This window comes from Patiria miniata, unplaced genomic scaffold, assembly GCF_015706575.1.
Source record: "Patiria miniata isolate m_02_andy unplaced genomic scaffold, ASM1570657v1 HiC_scaffold_29, whole genome shotgun sequence".
NCBI classification, from domain to species: Eukaryota; Metazoa; Echinodermata; class Asteroidea; order Valvatida; family Asterinidae; genus Patiria; species Patiria miniata.
Genome location: NW_024037068.1, coordinates 9,725,605 through 9,746,342, shown reverse-complemented (window position 1 = coordinate 9,746,342; position 20,738 = coordinate 9,725,605). Strand labels below are relative to the sequence as shown.

General features: G+C 40.6%; 1 protein-coding gene across 1 annotated transcript in view; it reads right to left on the bottom strand.

Annotated features, from left to right (window-relative positions):
- Positions 1 to 20,738, bottom strand: part of LOC119736001 (hormone-sensitive lipase-like) — a 28,156-nt gene that overhangs the window by 1,893 nt on the left and 5,525 nt on the right. Inside the window, exons 3-8 of the mRNA XM_038209987.1 lie at positions 13,026 to 13,144; positions 11,436 to 11,553; positions 10,515 to 10,694; positions 6,714 to 6,860; positions 4,229 to 4,373; positions 1,336 to 2,297 (exon numbers count right to left, since the gene is read on the bottom strand). Coding sequence (XP_038065915.1) covers positions 1,336 to 2,297; positions 4,229 to 4,373; positions 6,714 to 6,860; positions 10,515 to 10,694; positions 11,436 to 11,553; positions 13,026 to 13,144 — 1,671 coding nt within the window. The remainder of the gene's footprint in view (positions 1 to 1,335; positions 2,298 to 4,228; positions 4,374 to 6,713; positions 6,861 to 10,514; positions 10,695 to 11,435; positions 11,554 to 13,025; positions 13,145 to 20,738) is intronic.

Genomic DNA, 20,738 nt, shown 5'->3' with positions numbered 1-20,738 from the left:
GTACATGATCCTTGCACTACGCGATGCGCTCAACGAAAACATGGTTGGTACCCGCATTTTTTGTATTCACATAAAATATATCACTGCGATCGGAAACCACCGATAGCTGAAATGATAGACTTGATTTCCAGGCTGAATGCTACGTGTGCTTAGCACACAACATGCCCGCACGCAGTGCAGCACGCGCGAGGCGCCTTTGTATAATGCGGGCAAGTACGTTGGTCGCTTGTTTCGCATGCAGGCTCGGCAACAACATACACAAAGACTGTTTTTAAGACTACTTCAACGAACAACGTTGTGCCATGCGTGCGCCTAAATGAACTAAATCGAGGTAAAAATCAACGCATTTCCACAGTTTTTCTTCTCTTTTTCTGGTTAATTCGACAGCCGGAAAAAATGGAATTTTGTGACATTTTTTATAAAAAGCGGAAAAGTGGCATCTCTGAGGATTATTTTTGCCAAAAATTTCGATTTTCGAAAAAAGCCAAATATAGCAGCCAACTTTTGATATAACACGTACATTGCACAGCCAAACGCCACAAATTTCTGATTCGCAAGAGTCATTTCAACAGTATTTGAACGATATTTCTTACCGCAACCTCATATTTTTCAACACTCTGGGGTGTGCCCACGGAGCGTAAATTGTAGAACAACAGACCGTGCACAGCGGCCTTGTTCAAGTTCAACACAAGGTCTGCCACCACAGACTTATCGGACTTTGTGTGTGTACAAAACAAATGGGGGATTAGCGTGTTTAGACGTCATCTGGATGCGAGTCGAGGCTTGACGTTTTAACCTGTCAGCCGTGCGTGGGTATAAAAACAGCCAGATTGTGTTAATACATCATCCATTAAATCAGGGTTTTCTCTTTTTTTTTAACTGGATGGCCAGGCGAATCAGCTAAATTTGTTTAACTTTCCCGCCAGATCTTTTGGAAAAATGTCATGAGAAAGATATTTGGCTATAGGGCCACCGCAGATTTGTCCTTTGAATAGTTAGAACAAGCAATGGCAGCCATTTTGAAAATTTTAAAAATTGCTTGAAATTCTACCTATATTTTTATCGAAGGACAAGTCTGCGATGGCCCTATAGCTAAATATCTTTCTTAAGACATGCTCTGACTGTGTGCCAAATGCCATGCTTGTATCATCAAAGGCACAATTCCCCATGCCAATCAGCATGTAGCAGCTGGTCCAGTATCAGTAAAGAGGTGAGTTGGTATTCTTGACACAAAACTAAGGAAATATTTGAGCACTCATCAAAACTGATATTGGTATGAGATGAGAAGCTTATTTTATGCCTTATTAGGTAGATCTTGCCGTGTCTCAAACTTACAATGATGTGAACTGGAGGTAGGCCTTTCAAGAGTTCGTCTGTGGCAAACAACGGAGACATGTAGGAGTTGCTCATGATCGGCACCTCACGCAGCTTTCTGATTGGTGAAGTCACGTAGGCCGACGGCGTCTCCGGCCCGATCTTGACGACTGGCTCCTCCTCCCCGAGGTCAAGGGTCAAGCTTTCTCTCTTCAGAGCAGGAGTGACGTCGTTTGAGGCTGGCTTTTGATCTCCGCTTCCGGAATCTGTCGGTTTACGAATAACCTTTGACCTTAAGGAAGGGGAACCAGGGGGCATGCTGGGATCGACAACGGCGATCGTCTCCGGTTCGTCAGATCGTTTGCAGTGGACGACATCCCCGTTGGACGTCGCCGCGCCATTCTGCTCCATTTTGGACATGGACACCTCCGACCCTGTGTACGGTAACTTCAGTTCCGTGGCGTCCACATCCGGCGACCACGCGTCGGTCATTTCCAACGTCCTGAGAAAGGAATCATCGTCTTCTTCGCTCCTCGTCTGGACGTTGTTATCCAAGTCCACCGCCTCCTTCGGTTTCTCCTCTTTAATCTCAGACTGTTGAGCATCCTGGGATACCTCCTGGCTGCCCGTCGAGTCCGTGCTTCTCACGCTGCTTCCCCGGGACGACTTGCGCGACGTGGCGACGTGAAACTTGTCATTGGCCTTCTCGATGATCGCGTTGGCCATCTCCTCCGAGATGAACTCCTCCTCCAGGCCGGCGTAGGCCGCGAGGCATCGGATCAGGATGCCGATGGGCAGCAAGGGGTCCAGCAGGCTGAGCATCCGGGACGGCGACGGCTGGTAGTGGACGTTGAATGGGGTGTACAGCGGGACGACTCCGTCAGGGGCGCGTATGCCGTACGACGCCGCTCTCATCGCAACGGCAATACTCAGATTGCCACCTGCGCTGTCTCCTGCCAGGCATATATGCTCACCGGTTGACCCTGTAAAAAAAAAAATTATATATGATCAATGAAGTGCTCTCTGTAGACCGCTACAAAAAATGGCAGGCATGAAATTAACATCCAATGTCAACATCTAATGTCACTTGCAAATTTGCAAGTATTTATACATTCACATTGTGTGAGTTTAAAGGGAATGTACATCATTGGCTTTTGCTGTTATTTTCAGAAATGAACTATGTGAGGGGTTAGTATATAATAGATCAAATATTGTTACACTGACATGTTTGAAGTTTTGTGTTCGAAAATGCTGGAAAAACCAAGAAAAACAAAAAAGTTCAAGTAGTCTGGTTCCCTGACTCCACTAAAGATGAAATGGATCAATTTATAGATGCCGGAAAATTGTAAGGTAAGGGAACCAGTTGTAGCTGGCCTGCACCCGTTCATGAACATGTAACCAATAGCAAACAATATTTGGACTGAAAAAAAAAAATTGTAAATTTGGAGCAGTAGTTGAAAAATAGTTAGGTTTTTCCAACGGTGGTCGGCCGACCATTGTTGGAAATGTATGCAAAAATATCATTTTCTTGAAAACGACTTCACACCAGGTGCCATCATTTTACAGGATGCTTTAGACTGTCATTTACCAACATCCTAGTAAGGTATTTCGTGAAAACTTGGTGGTTTTATTTTTCGATGTTTGCAAATGTTGTATATTCCCTTTAAGCCAAGTTCAACTGCCTCCATGTAATATTTGACAGAGATTGCTGGAGGCTTCTGCTGGATTGAGGGAGTGGTCGCCCCTCCAAGGACCACATTCATTGTACATGTAACCGACTTGTGATGAGACAGCTTCTGACTCAATATACAAATATTGACTGCTTCGAGTGGTGTAGTAAAACTAGCCTCCCGAGGTGATCCACGAAGCGTTCGCCGAGGGAAAATAGAATGCACCATGGATCACCAAGGGAGGCTAGTTTTACTACACCACGAGGTAATGAGGTCAATATTTGTTTTATAACATCTCTCCCACAGATTCTCCTTTATTTTTACATGATAGCTGATTAATTTTACAATAGGTCTCATTCAAATGACGTCATTTCCTACAGTCCTGCCACATGCATCGGCATTTTGAGCGTCAACTTGCATAACGCACATCCGCTGCGTCGTATTTCGAACACATTTCGAGCAACAAGCGCGCGTGTTTGGAACATTTTCAACACTGCGCAATGCGTGCTTGATTGCGTAAAATACGCAGTTGCAGTTCTCCTACAGAGATGGCCGTCATTGAGCGAGCCCTTAAAATGTACTTCGATTTGAATACGAAATTGGTTGAAACTTTACTTGCACTTTTCCAAACTACCCATTCCCGAAATGTTTGAACCCAGCTGTAGCGCTAGCGCTTGAGACCAATAAGCGCAACACGCACACACATACCCGTATACGCATTTGCACACAATACCAGTTCTCATCGTATAGTACTTTGGTTACTACGGGTATAGTACTTTTTGCCGTGCGCAGCAAGATAGCAAAAATAGCGATTGCCATGTGACTCCCTTCGGCCAATCAAGACCCAGAATCTGTGGGTGAGGTGTTATAATAAAAGCTCTGTGCTAATGCAGTCCTTCTGATTTGAAAATCACAGGCGTGTGGAAAAAGGCACACCTGGATTTTTCTAGGAGTGTGTTTTTTTCTAGGTGTGTGGTTTTCTAGGTGTGTGATCTGTGGTCCAGGGAAATTCAGGCGTGCAATTATTCACACTTCTCGGGAAGCTTTTAGGTGTGCGATGGCGTGGGGGTGTGATCGCACGCCTCAAATCAGAAGGACTGCTAATGAGAAGTGATATAGTTCTCTGAACCGTACACAACTATTAAACTTTGAAAAAAAACCCAAAACATTTTGTGTGACTGCAAACCTTCTAAGCATCATTCAAAATCAAGGAAAATAGTTTCCAATCTTTATCTTAAACTTGCCCAGAAATTCAGCATTCTTGATGGCCCAGGCGTAGGCGAAGAAGCACTCCTCAAACGCTCTTGGGAAGGGCTGCTCGGGGGCGAGGGAGTAGTCGATGGAAACGATTGGAACTCCCAGATCCCTTGCCCAGGACCTCAGGTAGATCTGTGGGTCACAGATTAAATTTAATACATAGAATTACAAAAGAAGAATTTGTTGAAAAGTCTTTATCTGCAGAGTAAAGGAAGACAATTGCAAAGAAATTGTCAAATACTGTATCGGATGTACATTTACAACACCATGCTACACCAACATATTAACCCCACAAAATCATCCATTTCTGAAATTACAGCAAAAGCAAAATTTGCTTTTAATGTACAACATTTAATGTTGTATATTCCCTTTAAAGCTACAGTCCATCATTTGCAGCTATCCAAAAAGTAACTGACGTAATTATTGTTGAAAAACATATTTGGTTGAAAGCTAGTAAGGGGACTAAACTCCCTGTGAAATTATTCTTTCTGGCATGCTGTCATTTTAAAAAAAATCAACGAAAGAAGGCCTTTGCCAACGGTGCGTCTTAAGACTGTTTTTATTTGGCGAAGCGTGCACAAGTGTTGACTCGACGCATGTTCGGTTGCTACAATTCGTCGGATATGTGTGCAACATCGAGTAGCTGCAATCGGCTCAGTGAGAACGTGTCTCGGAGGCTGAATTCAGGCCTAATTTAAAACTTGATTCGGCAACCTTATAATTGAAATTGAGATCTTAGAATGCTGTTTTTCTCGGAATATACAGCTGAAGCTGAGCTGAAACTTCATCAGGTTAGTTGTTCAGTACCCTTCTTTAGATTTTGAGCACTTTTGTTGCTTCAAACAAACAAAGTGCACAAATTACAAATGATGGACTATACCTTTAATGGGAAGGTTTGACAATTTTAACATGGTGAGAAATGCACTAGAAAGAAATACAATAATAATTCCACATTTCAATTGGCAAAACCGAAAGAACTTTGCCAAAATTTCCTTGGACCCTGCACTCTACCCGACTAAACCTGCGACAGCCATTTTCCGTGGTGGTACCGGGCGAGTAGCGCTCAGGTAGTATGCACACACTCCGGGCTCCATTGACCATAAAATGCGCACGTGGCTTGTCTTTAAGAAAGCATGCAGCGTGTGCGCGGACGTATACGTGTTCACCTTTTCAAACCATGGACGAAAAATACCAGAGAACAAAAGAGAACAATATCGTCCATGATTCCCAGCATACGTCCGCGATTGGGGTCGTGTATAAAACCAATGGAAGTCTTCCTAAAAAGTTAGAGTACAGACAAAAGAGGGACAATAGAACGTCCACGATCGACGGTGAACACACGTGTGTGTGGTTCCACCTCAGAATGACTTCTAATTTTGATTGCTGGAATGTATATAGACAGTCAATCATGTTGATTTAATCTTACACTAGGGTTTACTGATCTGTTTCTATTGAGCATCGACTTCCTAAGCTGAAGTCACTAGGGCGCCATCTTGGTGGGCCAAAAGGTATACAAATATATGCATACATTGGGCCCTATTGTGGACCCAAAAAACTGATTCAAGATGGCCTCACTTATTTCTGTACTCAGCTCGACATTTGTGATACGATCAAGTTAAATGAGTCGTTTGTCGGCAATTATGATGTTAAAAATACATTTGTACAGCCAAAAATAAGTCAGTAGGGCTGGAAATTTCAAAATTGACTTTTTTAGTAAAATCGTAAGGCTACATTTGTCCTCTTTCATGTCAACCAATTTTTTTTTCGAGAAAACCTCACGATAAAGTAGTTAAAATGTGACTTTTTGCTAAGGAGTTAATATTAAATAACCCAAAATAAAGCATGTTTACTGTTGCTTAATAAACACTTCCATTTTGAATCGTTGATTTCTCCGATTGATTTCTCTGTTTTCTTCTTTCTGATCTGCCTGTGTTCTAAGTCACATAACTTCTGAACGGAAGGTCGTATTCACATGGGGTTTTCACCAAATATAAACTGAAAGATAGCTCTGTTTATAATTGTAAAAATAATTTGATGAGGCCCCCCAAAAAAAGTCTCCGGTTTCTGGTATGCGCGCGCGTCGTAGCCATGCACGTCGGCAAAATGAAAAAGTTTTTTTTTCAATAAAAGATGATGTCTCAAAACCGCCAAACTCACTGGTTTGACTGGAATCCTGCTGCTGCACAATTTTAACGTGTTTTTAGATGGGGTTATGATCGAGAATAAGCTATATGTGGCCTCTCTGGACTCTCGTATATTTGCTTTAAGTTTAGTCGGGCACCATTTGCAGTCATCAGCCGACATTTGAAGCAAAAAAGACAGGTAAAAAAAAAGCCGCGTCGCCGCACCACTTTTTGGGCAAGCTCCATACCAGAAACCAGAGACTTTTTTTTTTGGCCTAAGGGCCGACTCATTTAGCTTGATCGCATCACATTTATTGATGCAGGGTGGGGTTAAATCGTGTTGATGTACCTCGTGGGATTTGGAAGTGTGGGCAACGAAGCCTCCGCCATGAATATGTATGAGCATGCCCTTTGACATGGGAGCTGCAGACTTGGGCGGTAGGTCCTTCTCCTTTCCCTTGTTAGTCTTCTCAGGGGAGATGTCGTGCAACCAGCTCTGTAAACAAACAAAAGAAAAAATCCTGGTCTATTAAAACCATAGAGCTATATTTAATTACTAGAGCGTTGACTCGATGTACAAAGTGATGGCTGCTGGGCGCATCCATGTTTGTGCACAAACCTATGGAAAACTCGAAATTTTGTACGGCTTTTGTGCGGCTATTTGCATATCTGCGTTTGTATTCTATACGGGTGCATTATCGAAGCCGATACGCCCAAAACCGAAACGCACGATCAGCAAATGAGCATGTCATTTTGCTCTACGCAAACAGCGCAGCGCGTGTGCTTATCCGCTGCAGACGATTAACCGTAACTTTTTTTTTAATTCGTAAGGACGCGCCTAAGTTGTTTGAGTACCTTGTACTTGCGCATTGCATGTAGAGTACACTTTCAAATTTAATCCATCTAATTCCATTATGTTCTAAAACACACACATGAATTCAAAATGTCTGCACCCAGGACGGCTTCAAAGCGTCTCCGCGCGCAAGAATGACGAGTTAGCGCTCCAGTAATTTAATATGATTAAAATCCTCCTTTTGTTTGATCAGTCACAGACAGTCAAAATTTCAATCCTGTTCCCCCGCCATGCCTTAATACACAGGCTAGTCACCAACAGTCAGATCGTATTTCTTGTAGGCACTGTGACAGTCAAATTCCATCAACAGACAAAAGCAGGCGACTGGTAGGCACAGCTGGCTTATCAATCTCCTACAGTCAAAGCACAGCTACTACTGGCATTGATGCACTATATCTTTAATTTTCTCCACAACTACTGAATTTCAAGACCTGTCCTTTTGCCAGCTTGTTGGCCTCATCATAGGCTTTCGAACAAGGTATAGTTTGTGCAGAACATCCCACGTTAAGGTACCTTTAGACCGCGATATACGAAGTTCGTTTGTATATCAGGTTTCATAACAATCATAGCCAGTCAATCCTGCTTCATGAAGGCAGGAAGCACTCAACTGTTAAAAACAGTCACTTGATTTATTTTGACTGCTGGGCTGGCCTTGTTGAAATTGCCAGCCAGAGAGGGAGGGTTTTAAAGGAAGCCTTTTGTCTAGAAGGTGCCATTTAGTCAGGTGGCATATGGTCGGAATCGTGACCGACTGGTCCAAAGCACCAAACTTGGCAGATAGATTTTTATAGACCTAGAGAAGATATTTAGAAGGGGTGACACGTGAAATTCTTTTGGGAAGGGTGCCTAATTTGCATAAATCGTTAATCCCTGCCGTGTAATATATTTTCCCCATATTTGGGTATATTTTTATTTTTTTTATTTTTTTGAAAAGTGTATTTTGGTGATTCTACTTGCATATTCTTACTTCAATAACATTTTGTAAAGCATGTAAGTGACTGAATAATTAAGAGGACATAGTAAATCACCAAAATGGCTACTATTTTACCCTAAAGTTACGCGCATTTACCTTTTCCTCAGATATCATCAACTATTCTCGCCAAACGTGGGTATTGATGAGCTTCAAATTCACAAAGGTACTTACTGACATAGTTAACCTAACAAAAATAAGTGGGAAATCATGTGAAAATTGATATCATCTTGATGTTTGGCCCAAAAGACCAAAAAAAGGGAGAAAATGTGGTGTCCGTAAATTGGGCTACTACGGGAAGGGTAACGTGGGGACTTGAACAAGTTCAACAAAATCCCCCCAAATTAGAGATTATTGTTGTTTACAATAATTTTGTCTACGCCAAAACGTTTTCTCAACAATAATTTTGGGAATTTCCTTGAACTTGTTCCAGTCTTCCATGTTAGGCAACCCTTCACCTTACTTGTTAGCCCAATTTATGGACACCTCGTTTTTTCCCCAGTTTTTGTTTTCTGGGCTTAATAACACAATGTTCTCATTGTTCACATGATTTTGCATAAGGTTTCAATAGGGTAACTGTACCAGTAAGCTACGTGGTGAATTTGAAGTTCATCAATGCTGATGTTTGGCAAGACTAATTGATGATATCTGGGGACAAGGTAAAGGCGCGCAATTTAGGGCATAATAGTAGCCATTTTGGATCGTTACTATGTCCTCATAATTATTCAGTCACTTATATGCTTTGGAAAATGCGATTTAAGTAAAGATTTGTAAGTAGAATCCCCAAAATACACTTTAAAAAAAAAAAAAAAAAAAAAATATACCCAAATATGGGAATAAATATATTACACGGCAGGGATTAACGATTTATGCAAATTAGGCACCCTTCCCAAAAGAATTTTGGGTGTCACCCCTTCTAAATATCTTCTCTAGGTCTATAAGAATCTATCTGCCAAGTTTGGTGCTTTGGACCAGTCGGTCACGATCTTGACGAAAATTAGATCTAAGCCACCTGACTAATTTGGGTCTCTTACAAAATGTGAATGCATTTCCTAAGTATGGATACCTGGAAAGATCAATAAAAGGTCGAATATAATAGTGTACCAGGGGTGTGATTGGACAAAAATGAAAAATCCACGAACTTCGGTTGACATGTAATATACATGTACATGTACATGTATTATTGTACATGTACTTGTATAGATGTACATGTATACATATGCATGCACGTATGTCCATATATAGGCCTAGGGCATGTACATTTTATGTACTGTAATTTCTGTAATGTTAGCAAATTTTGTCGCTTCAGTAAAGAAAACAAATGGGGGAAAAATTAAGAAAAAACGTCTGGTCATTAAATAATATAATCCATATGTGACTGATTCATAAAGGCTTTTTCTGTGTGTGATGTTATTACTTTTGCATGTTGCAGAGAGAAACGATTCACACAAAACAATATGAACGGTGCTGAAAAAGTTTAATCTTAGTAGTACTTTAAACTCCAGTCCCAGCTAGGCTTCCAAAACATTTTTGAAATTTTGTGTTGGTGGTGGCTATTTTTCAAAGCACTACTGCAGCTCAAACTGATTTCCATCCACAGTGACACTTTATTACCAGTTCTTCCAGCCATACTCTTGAATTCCTTGACAAAATCGCGGCAATATTGACACCAATGTGTTTGCGAATTGCTAGCACACGATCGTCACTGCACAATACATGCACAATACACACACACACATCCACACGCGATATACAAACACGAGGTGCTGCAAACCCATTGAAAATTATTTTTAGTCTGGTCCTCAAGTACTCCACTGCGCATACTGCATTAATGTCTATTAGGTTCTTGACCGCACTGCATTAGACTTGTCACCAGTCCATCCATTATCGTAAATTAGAGCCTATATTTCGCCAGAAGTTTTTGGGCGATATTATTACGGAAACAGAAAACGTTAAAAATCCGGAATCCGCAAAAAAATTTCGCAGACGTTAGATTAAAAATCCGGAAATCCGGAAAAATCCGGAAAAATCACACCCCTGGTGTACACAACAACGACTTGAAAATTGGTTTCATGTAATTATTGCACAAAGCAATGTCAGGGTACACAATTTTGGTTCTCCAAAATGAAGCCGTTTAAGTACACTAACCTTGATTCTAGTCCCACTTTTCTTTTTCGAAAACGTTGCTTCAAAGGCTTGAGTTAGCGTGAGCATCATACGTCACACAAGCCCAATATTCACAGCTTTGGTTCATGTACCAGTATGTGATTTGATAGATTTTTTGCACTGTTGGCAATATGCACATGCTGTTGATCACTCTTCTTTACCTGCCCGTCTCGTTCGACAAACGACAGCAGCCGAATCTGCACGTTGCCTGGTCCCGTGTGAGCACACGGCGGTACGATGGTCACCGGTTCCCCGTCTTCCCCGTCCAACTCAAACGTGTGCGGCTGGATCTGGATCAGCTTGTTGATGGCGACGCTACCAGCCATGAGGTTGCACATCTCCTGCAAGCAAAAAAAACCACAAGAACGTTGACCCTTGCTCTGTAGTGGTGTTTTTGTGTTCTTGAGCAAGTTGCTTTACCTCAATTTCTGCTTTTTGCATAAGAAATGTTTCCAGAGAAAATGCGGTACCACATATCCCCCCTCCCATGTATTTAAAATGGACTTCAGATTTGAAATGTAAGCATGGAAGCTGTCAGTGCATTGGAAATGTTCCAGGAATGCGATTTGCCTGACGATCAGGGGTAATAACGATTGTACACTAGATATCACTACATCATCAACGTCCAGCAAAAAGAGCCGATGTTAAAGGCAATATACAACATTTGCAAACATCAAAAAATAAAACTACCAAAATATTATGAAATACCTTACTTGACTGTAAGTGAATAATAGTCTCAAGCATCCCGTGAAATCATGGCACCTGGTGTGCTGTCATTTTCAAGAAAAGTGGAGTTTTTGTATCAATTTCCAACGATGGTCAGCCGACCATCGCTGGAAAAAAACTGACTTTTTTTTCAATACTGCCCCCAATTTTACCAAATTTAGTCAGGCCACATTTTGTTTGTTTGCAATCCGATACACAATCGGGTGCAATCCAGCTAGTCTGGTACCCTGACCTGACAATTCCCCGATCAAACCTTTAGTGCACTGATCCTTACTAAAATCGAAATAACAAAGAACGTCCTCTGTGATACATGTACCTGCAACACTTACTGTCTAAAATTACGGATTTTCTCTTACCGCAATCACATCGCCTTCAGTGATGGACCAGAATGCTTTGCAGAACTTGATATCCGATTTGTTGGTGACGTTAACAATCTGCTTGGCCCGGGCCTCTGGATTGGTCAGGTATCGGCTCCTGGAAAACAGGTCAAACTGCTCGTCAATTACATTGTACATGTACAGGGTGAGCAAAAAAACCGAAACCTAAATGTTGGGACTATTATTTTAGTGAAGTTCTGCATGTAGCACTTTCAAAATCTTGAATTTTCAACACAACCACGATTTAAGGTTCTGTCCACGGATCACAAAAAAGGTAAGTGTTCTTTCAGAAAAACGAAAACAAATCACATAGGGATGTGTGTGAATTGTTTTCGTTTTGCTGAAAGAACGCACACCTTTTTTGTGATCCATAGACAGAACATTAAAATGGTGGTTGTGTTTGAAATTCCGTAACTTGAAAAAAACATGAGTGATTTGAATGATTCTTGTACTAAAAGAAAGCTTATGAATTGGGCTTTCATATCCTAGATTTTGAAAGTGCTACATGCAGAACTTCACTAAAACAATGGTCCCGACATTTGGGTTTCCTTTTTTTCGACTCACTCTGTTCATGCAGTGGGGGATTCAATTTGATTTAAAAATGTAGGCAGACAATAGAAAGGTACGGCTACAACCCTACATTGTAAATCTCATTTGTCTTCCTGCCTTTTTATCAACCTTGATCTGCCTCTGATTTTTCATACGTGTACAAAATATTATACAAATCTGCCTATGACTAAGGCCCCCCAAAAAAGTTTTGCTGCCGATTACATGGCATTTGAAAGCAGGGTAGGTACATGTAGGTAGGGAAAACATTTTTTTTGGCAATTTTTTTGTGTATGATCATATGGAGGTGTCTGCGTGTAGTCAAGGGTAAAAGGTAGTAATTGATGATTTTCGGGGTATTTTCCTCATTCCCCCTCCCCCCCAAAAAAATTAGGGTAGGGGCTGTCAAAATAGGGTAGGTAGGTTAACCGGAAGCAACACGATTATTTTGTTTGGTCTAACGATTCGGTGCTTACAGTACACAGCAGCACATAAAGGCTACAGTAAATCCCTATTTAAGCACAGAACTCTAATTTGCGCAAACAAATTGTGTACAAGCAAAATTCCTGTCTGTTGGTAAAGAGCAAAACTCAATTAAAACCCTGCTGAATCCAACAGGATCCAACTATGTCATATGTACCCGATGGAGCCTGTTGGATTGAGCAGTAAACCCCTTGTGTACATTCCTCATGCAAAATGTTGGATTCAGCAGGCAACTGAACTGCTTAATATTGCCAAGTTGGACTCCGTTGGATTCAGCAGACAACTGAAAATAAGGCAAAGTGGATTGAGCAGGAAAGTCCGGTTGGACTCTGTTGGATTTAGCAGGGTAGTCCCAATGAACTACTAGGGGGATAGGGTTAAAATATTCACATCACCAAGACAAACAAATTCTATAAAGATACCAAAATTTTCTGTATGTATTCCATTAGCACATAATTTTCTTCTGCAGTTATCAAAACATTTGTCATTATCATGACAATAAACAAGACATCTTTTTGGACTGGCCTTGCATGCACATACCCATGGAAGATGGAGGCGGCTGCCCTGGAGAATGTGCCTTCATGTTTGTGGTACCCCTCGCTGTAAGATGCCAGGGCAACGGCCACGGTCTGCAACGACTGCCACATGCTGTCACAGAACTGCAGGAAGACACACATACATATTATTGTACAACATTTAAAGGGAATAAACATCATTTGCTTTTGCTGTTATTTTCAGAAATGGATGGAATTAGGGGGTTGGAAATATAAAGCAAATATAGTTACACTGACTTTTTTGAGGTTTTGGCTTCGAAAATGCTATAAAAACCAAGAAAAACAATCATTTTCCTGTAGTCTGGTTCCCCGACTCCATATAAGAAGAAACAGAGCAGTTAACATACATTGGGGAATTGTAAGGTCAGGGAACCAGTCTAGCTGGCTTGTACCCGTTCATAGGTGTGTAATCGATTGCAAACAAGTGCGATTGTCAATTGGGGCCAGTATTTGAAAAAAAAGCCAGTTTTTTCCAACGTTGGTCGGCCGACCAGCGTTGGAAATTGATACAAAAATACCACTTTTCTTGAAAATGACAGTATACCAGGTGCCATGATTTTACAGGATGCTTTACACTCTCATTCACTAACAGTCCAGCAAGGTATTTCAAAATGATTTGGTTGTATTATTTTTTGATGTTTGCAAATGTTGTAGTTTCCCTTTAAACAGTTTCCTGTTCGATAAAGAAAATGCATGTAGTCATACATCAATTCAGGATGTATGAAGGGTAATCAGGAAGTTTTTGCGAAGTGAGGAAGCATTTATGACGCATAAGGAGATCTATAACTGATCTATTGTATCACCTCAATGCACCAATTGCATCTCTTTTGTTGCTTGTGTCTTTGTTATTGTTTATACCGGTATCAACGTCACGTAATGAAAGTTTACTATATTTTATGACTTGTAGGCCTATACAATTTACAATGGGAAGTACAATAAAGCCAACAACATTTTGTATAAAGTGTATCTATCAGGATAGGATAGTTAGGATGTACAAATTTTTTTGGTTTTATCTCCTCCTATAAAATTTGTCTTTTACATTTAAAACTGAACGTACGGAAAAGTACTACGGTACATAGTACATGCCATACTGCTGCAGATCTGATTAACATTTAACGTAACAAAACAGGGGTCTATATGTACCGTAGACTTGTGCTGGAGTCTTGGTCATAAATAATTCATGCTCGTACCTATGCATAGCGCGCGGCGACCAATCAGAAGCGCGCATTGCTCTACATGTAGGTCTGGGCGCTTGCCGCATGGTGTTGGTCTGTTCGCAAGATGGCGTCGATACCGCAGGAGCTTGTTCGGGTGCAGTCGTGTAGTAGAAGCCTAGTTGCCGTAGGAACTCGTTCTGAGTGCTGTTGCCAAACTGCAATAAGCCAAGCCTCAGAGCAGCGGGAACTTGTGTTGAGTTCTGGTGCTGGGTCTGGCGCTGTACTGTGGCTGCAGGACTTCGGTGCGATCGAAGTACCTGTATTGGTAGGAGCCCTCGTGTGTGCTCCGGTGCGATCGGTTAGTGTACATGTAGCAGTTCTTAAATCTACGAATGCCGGTTAGTTAAGATGTTATCGAGGATTTCGTGTAGATTGTGGTGAGGCAGTTGTCGGTTATTTAAGGTTGGGTCTGATTATTGGACCCGGGTGTAGCGTTCATAGGGTCCCGTGAGGGTTATTACAATCGCCTTGTTAATCGACCCCATGTTATTCTGTGCTATTGGAATAACTTAAATTGTGTGAGGCTTACATGCATGTATTGAGTCACTAAGTACATACGTGTATATGTACCTTATTTTACAACTTGTGTAATAAATACCCCTGTAGCTACATTATGGTAATGTCCATGTTGTAAACAACTCCTTATATGGAGATTGGCGTGCACATCACGTGTAATGCGCGATGTCGCGCAGAATGCAGCTGTGCCGGTGTTGTGTGAAATTAGGTCTTTGAAATACTGCTTCACTGGTACCGGTAGTATTGCGCATGCTTACGTGTGCATTGTGAACGTTCAACCAATATAAAACGGTAACTAAAAGGCACCGGATTTGAAAGGAGTCAAAATATCATGTGACACTGGTAAAGATCAGCCAGCTGGTCTTTTTCAACTGTTTAAAACCAGACATGGAAAAGGCTCTCGACCAATTAATACATGTAGGAATGGGTAAATTGTCTTATTATATAATTTATGAATTACCAATCAAGGCAGTGAAGATTATATTGTATAAGTCCATTGTGTTTATCATATGTGGTGCAGTTGACCACGTGAGGTTTATCATACATGTAAGTGAGGTTTATCATAACTGAGGCCTATTTGTGTGTAAAACTATTGCCTGTGTAAATAATGGCTGAAGTGCTGGTTAAAAAATAAGACCAATTAATAATCATCTTCGGAATCGTTTGTCCCTTTGAGGTTTTTAAGTATATTACTCTAAAGTCTAATTCCATTAAGGTAATCACTGAATCACAGAGCGGTGGTATATTTCTACCAAAGAACAGCCTCTAGGCTTAGTTCGCCGTTCGATAATTATTCCCCCTTGCATCTGGGTGACCGCTCATCCTTGCTCGAGGTTAATAAATATTTTTGTGAGATAAAATCTGGTCAACTCCAACAACAACCCAGTTCCGCCACAGTACTACAGTACTTTTGGACTTCTGTGTAGGAATTTGATGGCATTGTGTGGCCAACTCATGTACAGTCGACTCTCGTTAGTACAAACTCTGTTAATACAAAATTCTGGTTATAGCAAACATACATGTAAAGTCATGGTCCCGACTGTGCATTTATGTGCACAATGAATGGGACTGATGTTCCTCTTAATACAAAATTCTGATAAAACAAACAATTTGGCTAGGTCCGAATTGTTATAACGAGACTCGACTGTACATGTACCGGTATGCGTGCGCACAATGGTTTCATGTGCAATGATTTTTATGTATGTATTTTTCTTTGAATGTGCACAAGACAAGTCCTGATGTCTTCAAATGGGTGCCGGAAATACAGCAGCAATGACATTCAAGCATCTAATGGGGTACATGTACATGTACTTGTGAAAAAGTCCAGAATACACCCCCCCCCCCCAAAAAAAAAAATAAAAAAATAATTAACAGATAAATAAAAGTCTATCAAATTCAAATCATTCCAAATATTTCCAATAACTTCAAAAATGACAAGTATTCAAGTTGCACATTTCTAGTCTTTTTTTTCCTCCCTACTGAATTTTATATGGGGAGTGTGGCCTAGTGGTTAGGGTTCGTGACTCATAATCAGAGGGTCAGGGGTTCGAATCCAGCTGCTAGTCACACGCTGTGTCCTTGGGCAAGCCACTTCACCCCCACTTGCCTCTCTCCACCCAGGAGTATAAATGGGTACCGGCATTAGCTGGGGAGTAACCTGCAATGGACTAGCATCCCATCCAGGGGGAGTAGAAATATTCTCAGTCGCTTAATGCTCCTGAAACTGGAGAAAAGCGCCCGCCTAATGGGCGATGTTGGCTCGTGACAGACTTTAATTTTTACTTGACTGAATTTAAATACATAAAGAAATCCATTTTTGTTCAGTCTGTTTCCAGCTCCTGGTAGGAACGCTTAAAAATGCAAAGGTTTTCAAAAATAATGCAAAGTCAACATTGACCACAAACACTGATCCCTGACCACAGAAACTACACTGCAATTGACCACAGCCCGTTGACCACAGCGCACTGACCACAAACAGATAAAATGCAAACCGCTACATTGTACATGTCCATGTATCTCCCCTTTATAATACCATTATCTAGTTTTCTGACATCTTATCAAGTGCACTGTCTATATTGAGACTACAATAAAGCTCCATCTATTACGGGACTTACCGGGTACTTCGTAATCAGATAAAACAAAACTAACCCCTTTTGTTCAGAGATATAAATAGCAACTAGGTAATTTATAAACAATATGTGAAGTATGCACTTTTTGTGGCAGTACAGAAAAGTACAATGACAGCATTTTCTAACCGGTTGAAGGACGATCAAATTCCTCATTTGTTGAAGTGATATTTTGAAAGCAATATGATTTTTTTGTATGAAACTTATATTCCGTTGAAATGTTTGTTAAATAATAGTATAGGGTAAAGTAGTAAAACTAACGTAAATGTCTAGTTAATATTGTAAAAAAAGTCTGTCCCATTTCATTAAAATCTTTTCACAAAGAATTTTGTTTAAAAATATTTAATAAACGAGTTATAATTAGGCCTAATTGCTTTTTTTATTATTATTTTGTTGCACCCTAACATTAACAGAAAAAAATCAGATTGAATTGAATACATGTATGTAATTCGTTCTGGCATAATAAGACGGAACTGGGCATACCGGAACAGGCCATACTACTACTAGCGTCAGAAAAATGGAGATTTTTTTTTTTAAAATTGGGGGTTTATTTTTTTTTTTCAATGTTCAGATTTATTGATATTTGTAATCTTTGATACATAAACCGGTATGTCTACTACACATATTTCAAAGAAATAGTATAAAAAATAGTGGAATAAAAGTCTTTTTAAGGAAAAACAATTTGCATCTTTCATTTTCACAGGTACACACCGGTAACTCGGAACGTTACAGGCCGTTTACTCGGTATCGTACTTTTTTTTGTGGGCACGTGTGGTCTAGTAGTAGAGAACAGGATTCATGATCGTGAGATTGTGGGTTCGAGCCCCGCCGTGGCCATGCATGTTGTGCCCTTGAGTAAGGCGCTTTACCTCAATTACTCCTCTCAACCCAGGTGTTAAATGGGTACCGGCATTATTCAATGCTGGGAAGGTAACAGACTCGCTGTGGAGGAGGTGTGGCGATCCCCCCACAGCAGCATTTCATGGACTCCAGTCTAGGCCAATCACTTCGAAAGAGAGATGGGCACTCCGTTTTTTGGTCCCCTTTACCTTTTTACTTTTTTGACATGTTGACAGATGAAAACTTTAAACAGCCAAAACTTGTCAACGACATGTCCGATTGAAGTGCAACAAACAGTATTGTAAGGATAATTTTATCCTTTTTCCTAATAACCGCAAACCCTCATTTCGATCTGTGCCCAGTTCTGTCACATTTTGCCAAAACGTCTCATATGTCCAATTTTCCTTGTACAATGTGCATGTACAATCCAATTGTACAATTACGCTTAGCTTGAACATCTACGGCTTCAAGAAGACACATTCTTTAAAGAGGTTGTGGAATGCTCGAAGACATTTCCGTCATTTTTCAGGTATATGTAGCCTAAGGTGTGATGAAATAAAAACGACTATTGTGTCTGTCATGAAATGAGTACAAAAGGTACTTTTGAGAGCTGTTTTTCAGGTCCTGTTTCGGGGCAGCAAAACAGGACTCGTTTTAAAAATACCACGCTGCATCGGGAGTCCTGTTTATTACGTCACGATTTACTATGTTTTGTTTGCTGCCCCTAACGACGACTTTTACCCAAATTGCACGTTCGGGTCGAAACAGGATCTGAAAAACAGCTCTCAAAAGTACCTTTTGTACTCATTTCATGACAGACACAATAGTCGTTTTTATTTCATCACACCTTAGGCTACATATACCCGAAAAATGACGGAAATGTCTTCGAGCATTCCACAACCTCTTTAATAGTATATACACATACTGAATGCCACTTCCTGCTTTGGTTAAATCACACGGATATTCAAGATTTTTGAAATACTTTGGCGGACATAGTTTGAGCATGATGAACCATGGCATACTTTTACAATGCAATCCTATTCTCTATGGAATGTACATTGTATTATAATGTATTCCTTCAGACAAGGTTGAATATACAGTATACAGAAAACCCTCAACTGGATAGGCATGACAGAAATAGCAAGAGCACGCCTGAGTGATTTTGAAGAGAGAATTAAAGTCCTGATCCACAGCTGTCACACTGGATTGTGAACTCGCACATATTGTACATATATGTAGGCCTATGTATATCCACAAAAACGCAGGCATACTTAGAGCACACATTGTAATGGGCTACAAGACACTAAAATCTCCAGACAATAACAAATCTTTTGGATGTGAACAGTAGATTCCCATAGTTTTCTTATAATTTCTCGGTTTGTTTGTTTGCTTTTTTATTTACAGAATTCAGGTTTTTAACAACTAATGGTTTTTCCGATTAACCTGTCTTTCCACCTTGAATTTTTGGTTCGTGTTGAGTGACCAAGCGTGGCAGAACAAAGTGAAACTGTCACCGCCAATACATGTAGGCCTAATATAGGAAATGCATTGGATTATTGCACGTGTACATCATATGTATCAAATTAGGTTTTGCCCTTCACCGACGTTTTTTAAACACTGCATTCTCAGTGTGTTAACTCCCGAGTGAAAGTTGGAAAAAATCACTCGGGTGGGACTCGAACCCACGACCTCCTGCTTTCTAGTGCAGATGTCTTACCACTCGACCTAACGGGATCGGTTGGCCGGTTCGAATCTGATGTACATAGCAGCGGGTACCGCTTAAAAAACGTCGGTGAAGGGCAAAACCTAATTTGATTTATATCACCCCGACGCAAAATTCCATCTTATAATACATCATATGTGCTGAAAAGCTACATGTACCGTACATACATGCGGAGCAGTTCCGACTACATGTATACTTTGCATAAAACAGTAACAATTTCGACATCACTCTTTGCTACAGTGTGTGTCACATAAAATGAAAAAGGTGGAACTTCATCAATGTAAAAAGTTCTATCAATACTCTTATTTTATTTGCATGAGTAATGCAAGTTACACTGTACTGGTAACTCCGACATGAAAAACTGTAATCAAGTGTTAGTAAGTTATTAAGCAAATGACAAGTGACAGACCTGTGAGGCTGTGATTGGCTTGTGATTGGACTTGTGTTTTGGCTTGTGATTGGATTTGTGATTGACTTGTGATTGACCAGTGACCGAAGTGTGATTTGACTTGTGACCGGCTTGTGATCAAATTTGTGATTTGACTTGACTGACTTGTGATTTGGACTTGTGATTGACTTGTGATTGACTTGTGATTGACTTGCGATTGACTTGCCATTGACTTGTGACTGACTTGTGATTGACCTGTGATTGACCTGTGATTGAAGTGTGATTTGACTTGTGATTGACTTGTGATTGACTTATGATTGCCTTGTGATTGACTTGTGATTGACTTGTGATTGACTTGTGATTGACTTGTGATTGACTTGTGATTGACTTGTGATTGACTTGTGATTGACTTGTGATTGACTTAAGATTGACTTGTGATTGACTTGTGATTGCCTTGTGATTGCCTTGTGATTGACTTGTGATTGACTTGTGATTGACTTGTGATTGACTTGTGATTGACTTGTGATTGGCCTGTGACTGAAGTGTGATTTGACTTGTGACTGGCTTGCGATCGGATTTGTGATTTGACTTGACTGGCTTGTGATTTGGCTTGTGATTGACTTGTTATTGGCTTGTACCGGTATCAGCTTGAGATCACACAAATATCACGTGGTGGAAACGACATTTTCAACCGCCCAAAGAACAGGGCTCGCGAAATCTGGTGCCCAACGCCCCGGGAAAACCAAAATATTTTGTTGGACAGGTTGCCAGCTCGACGAGCAAACAATTTTTATTTCACTACTACTCACACATTTTTACACTTCATTTTAGTCCATGGGATTATCTAAAGTTCCAGAATCCCATTCATGTGTACAGCGTCAAACAATAA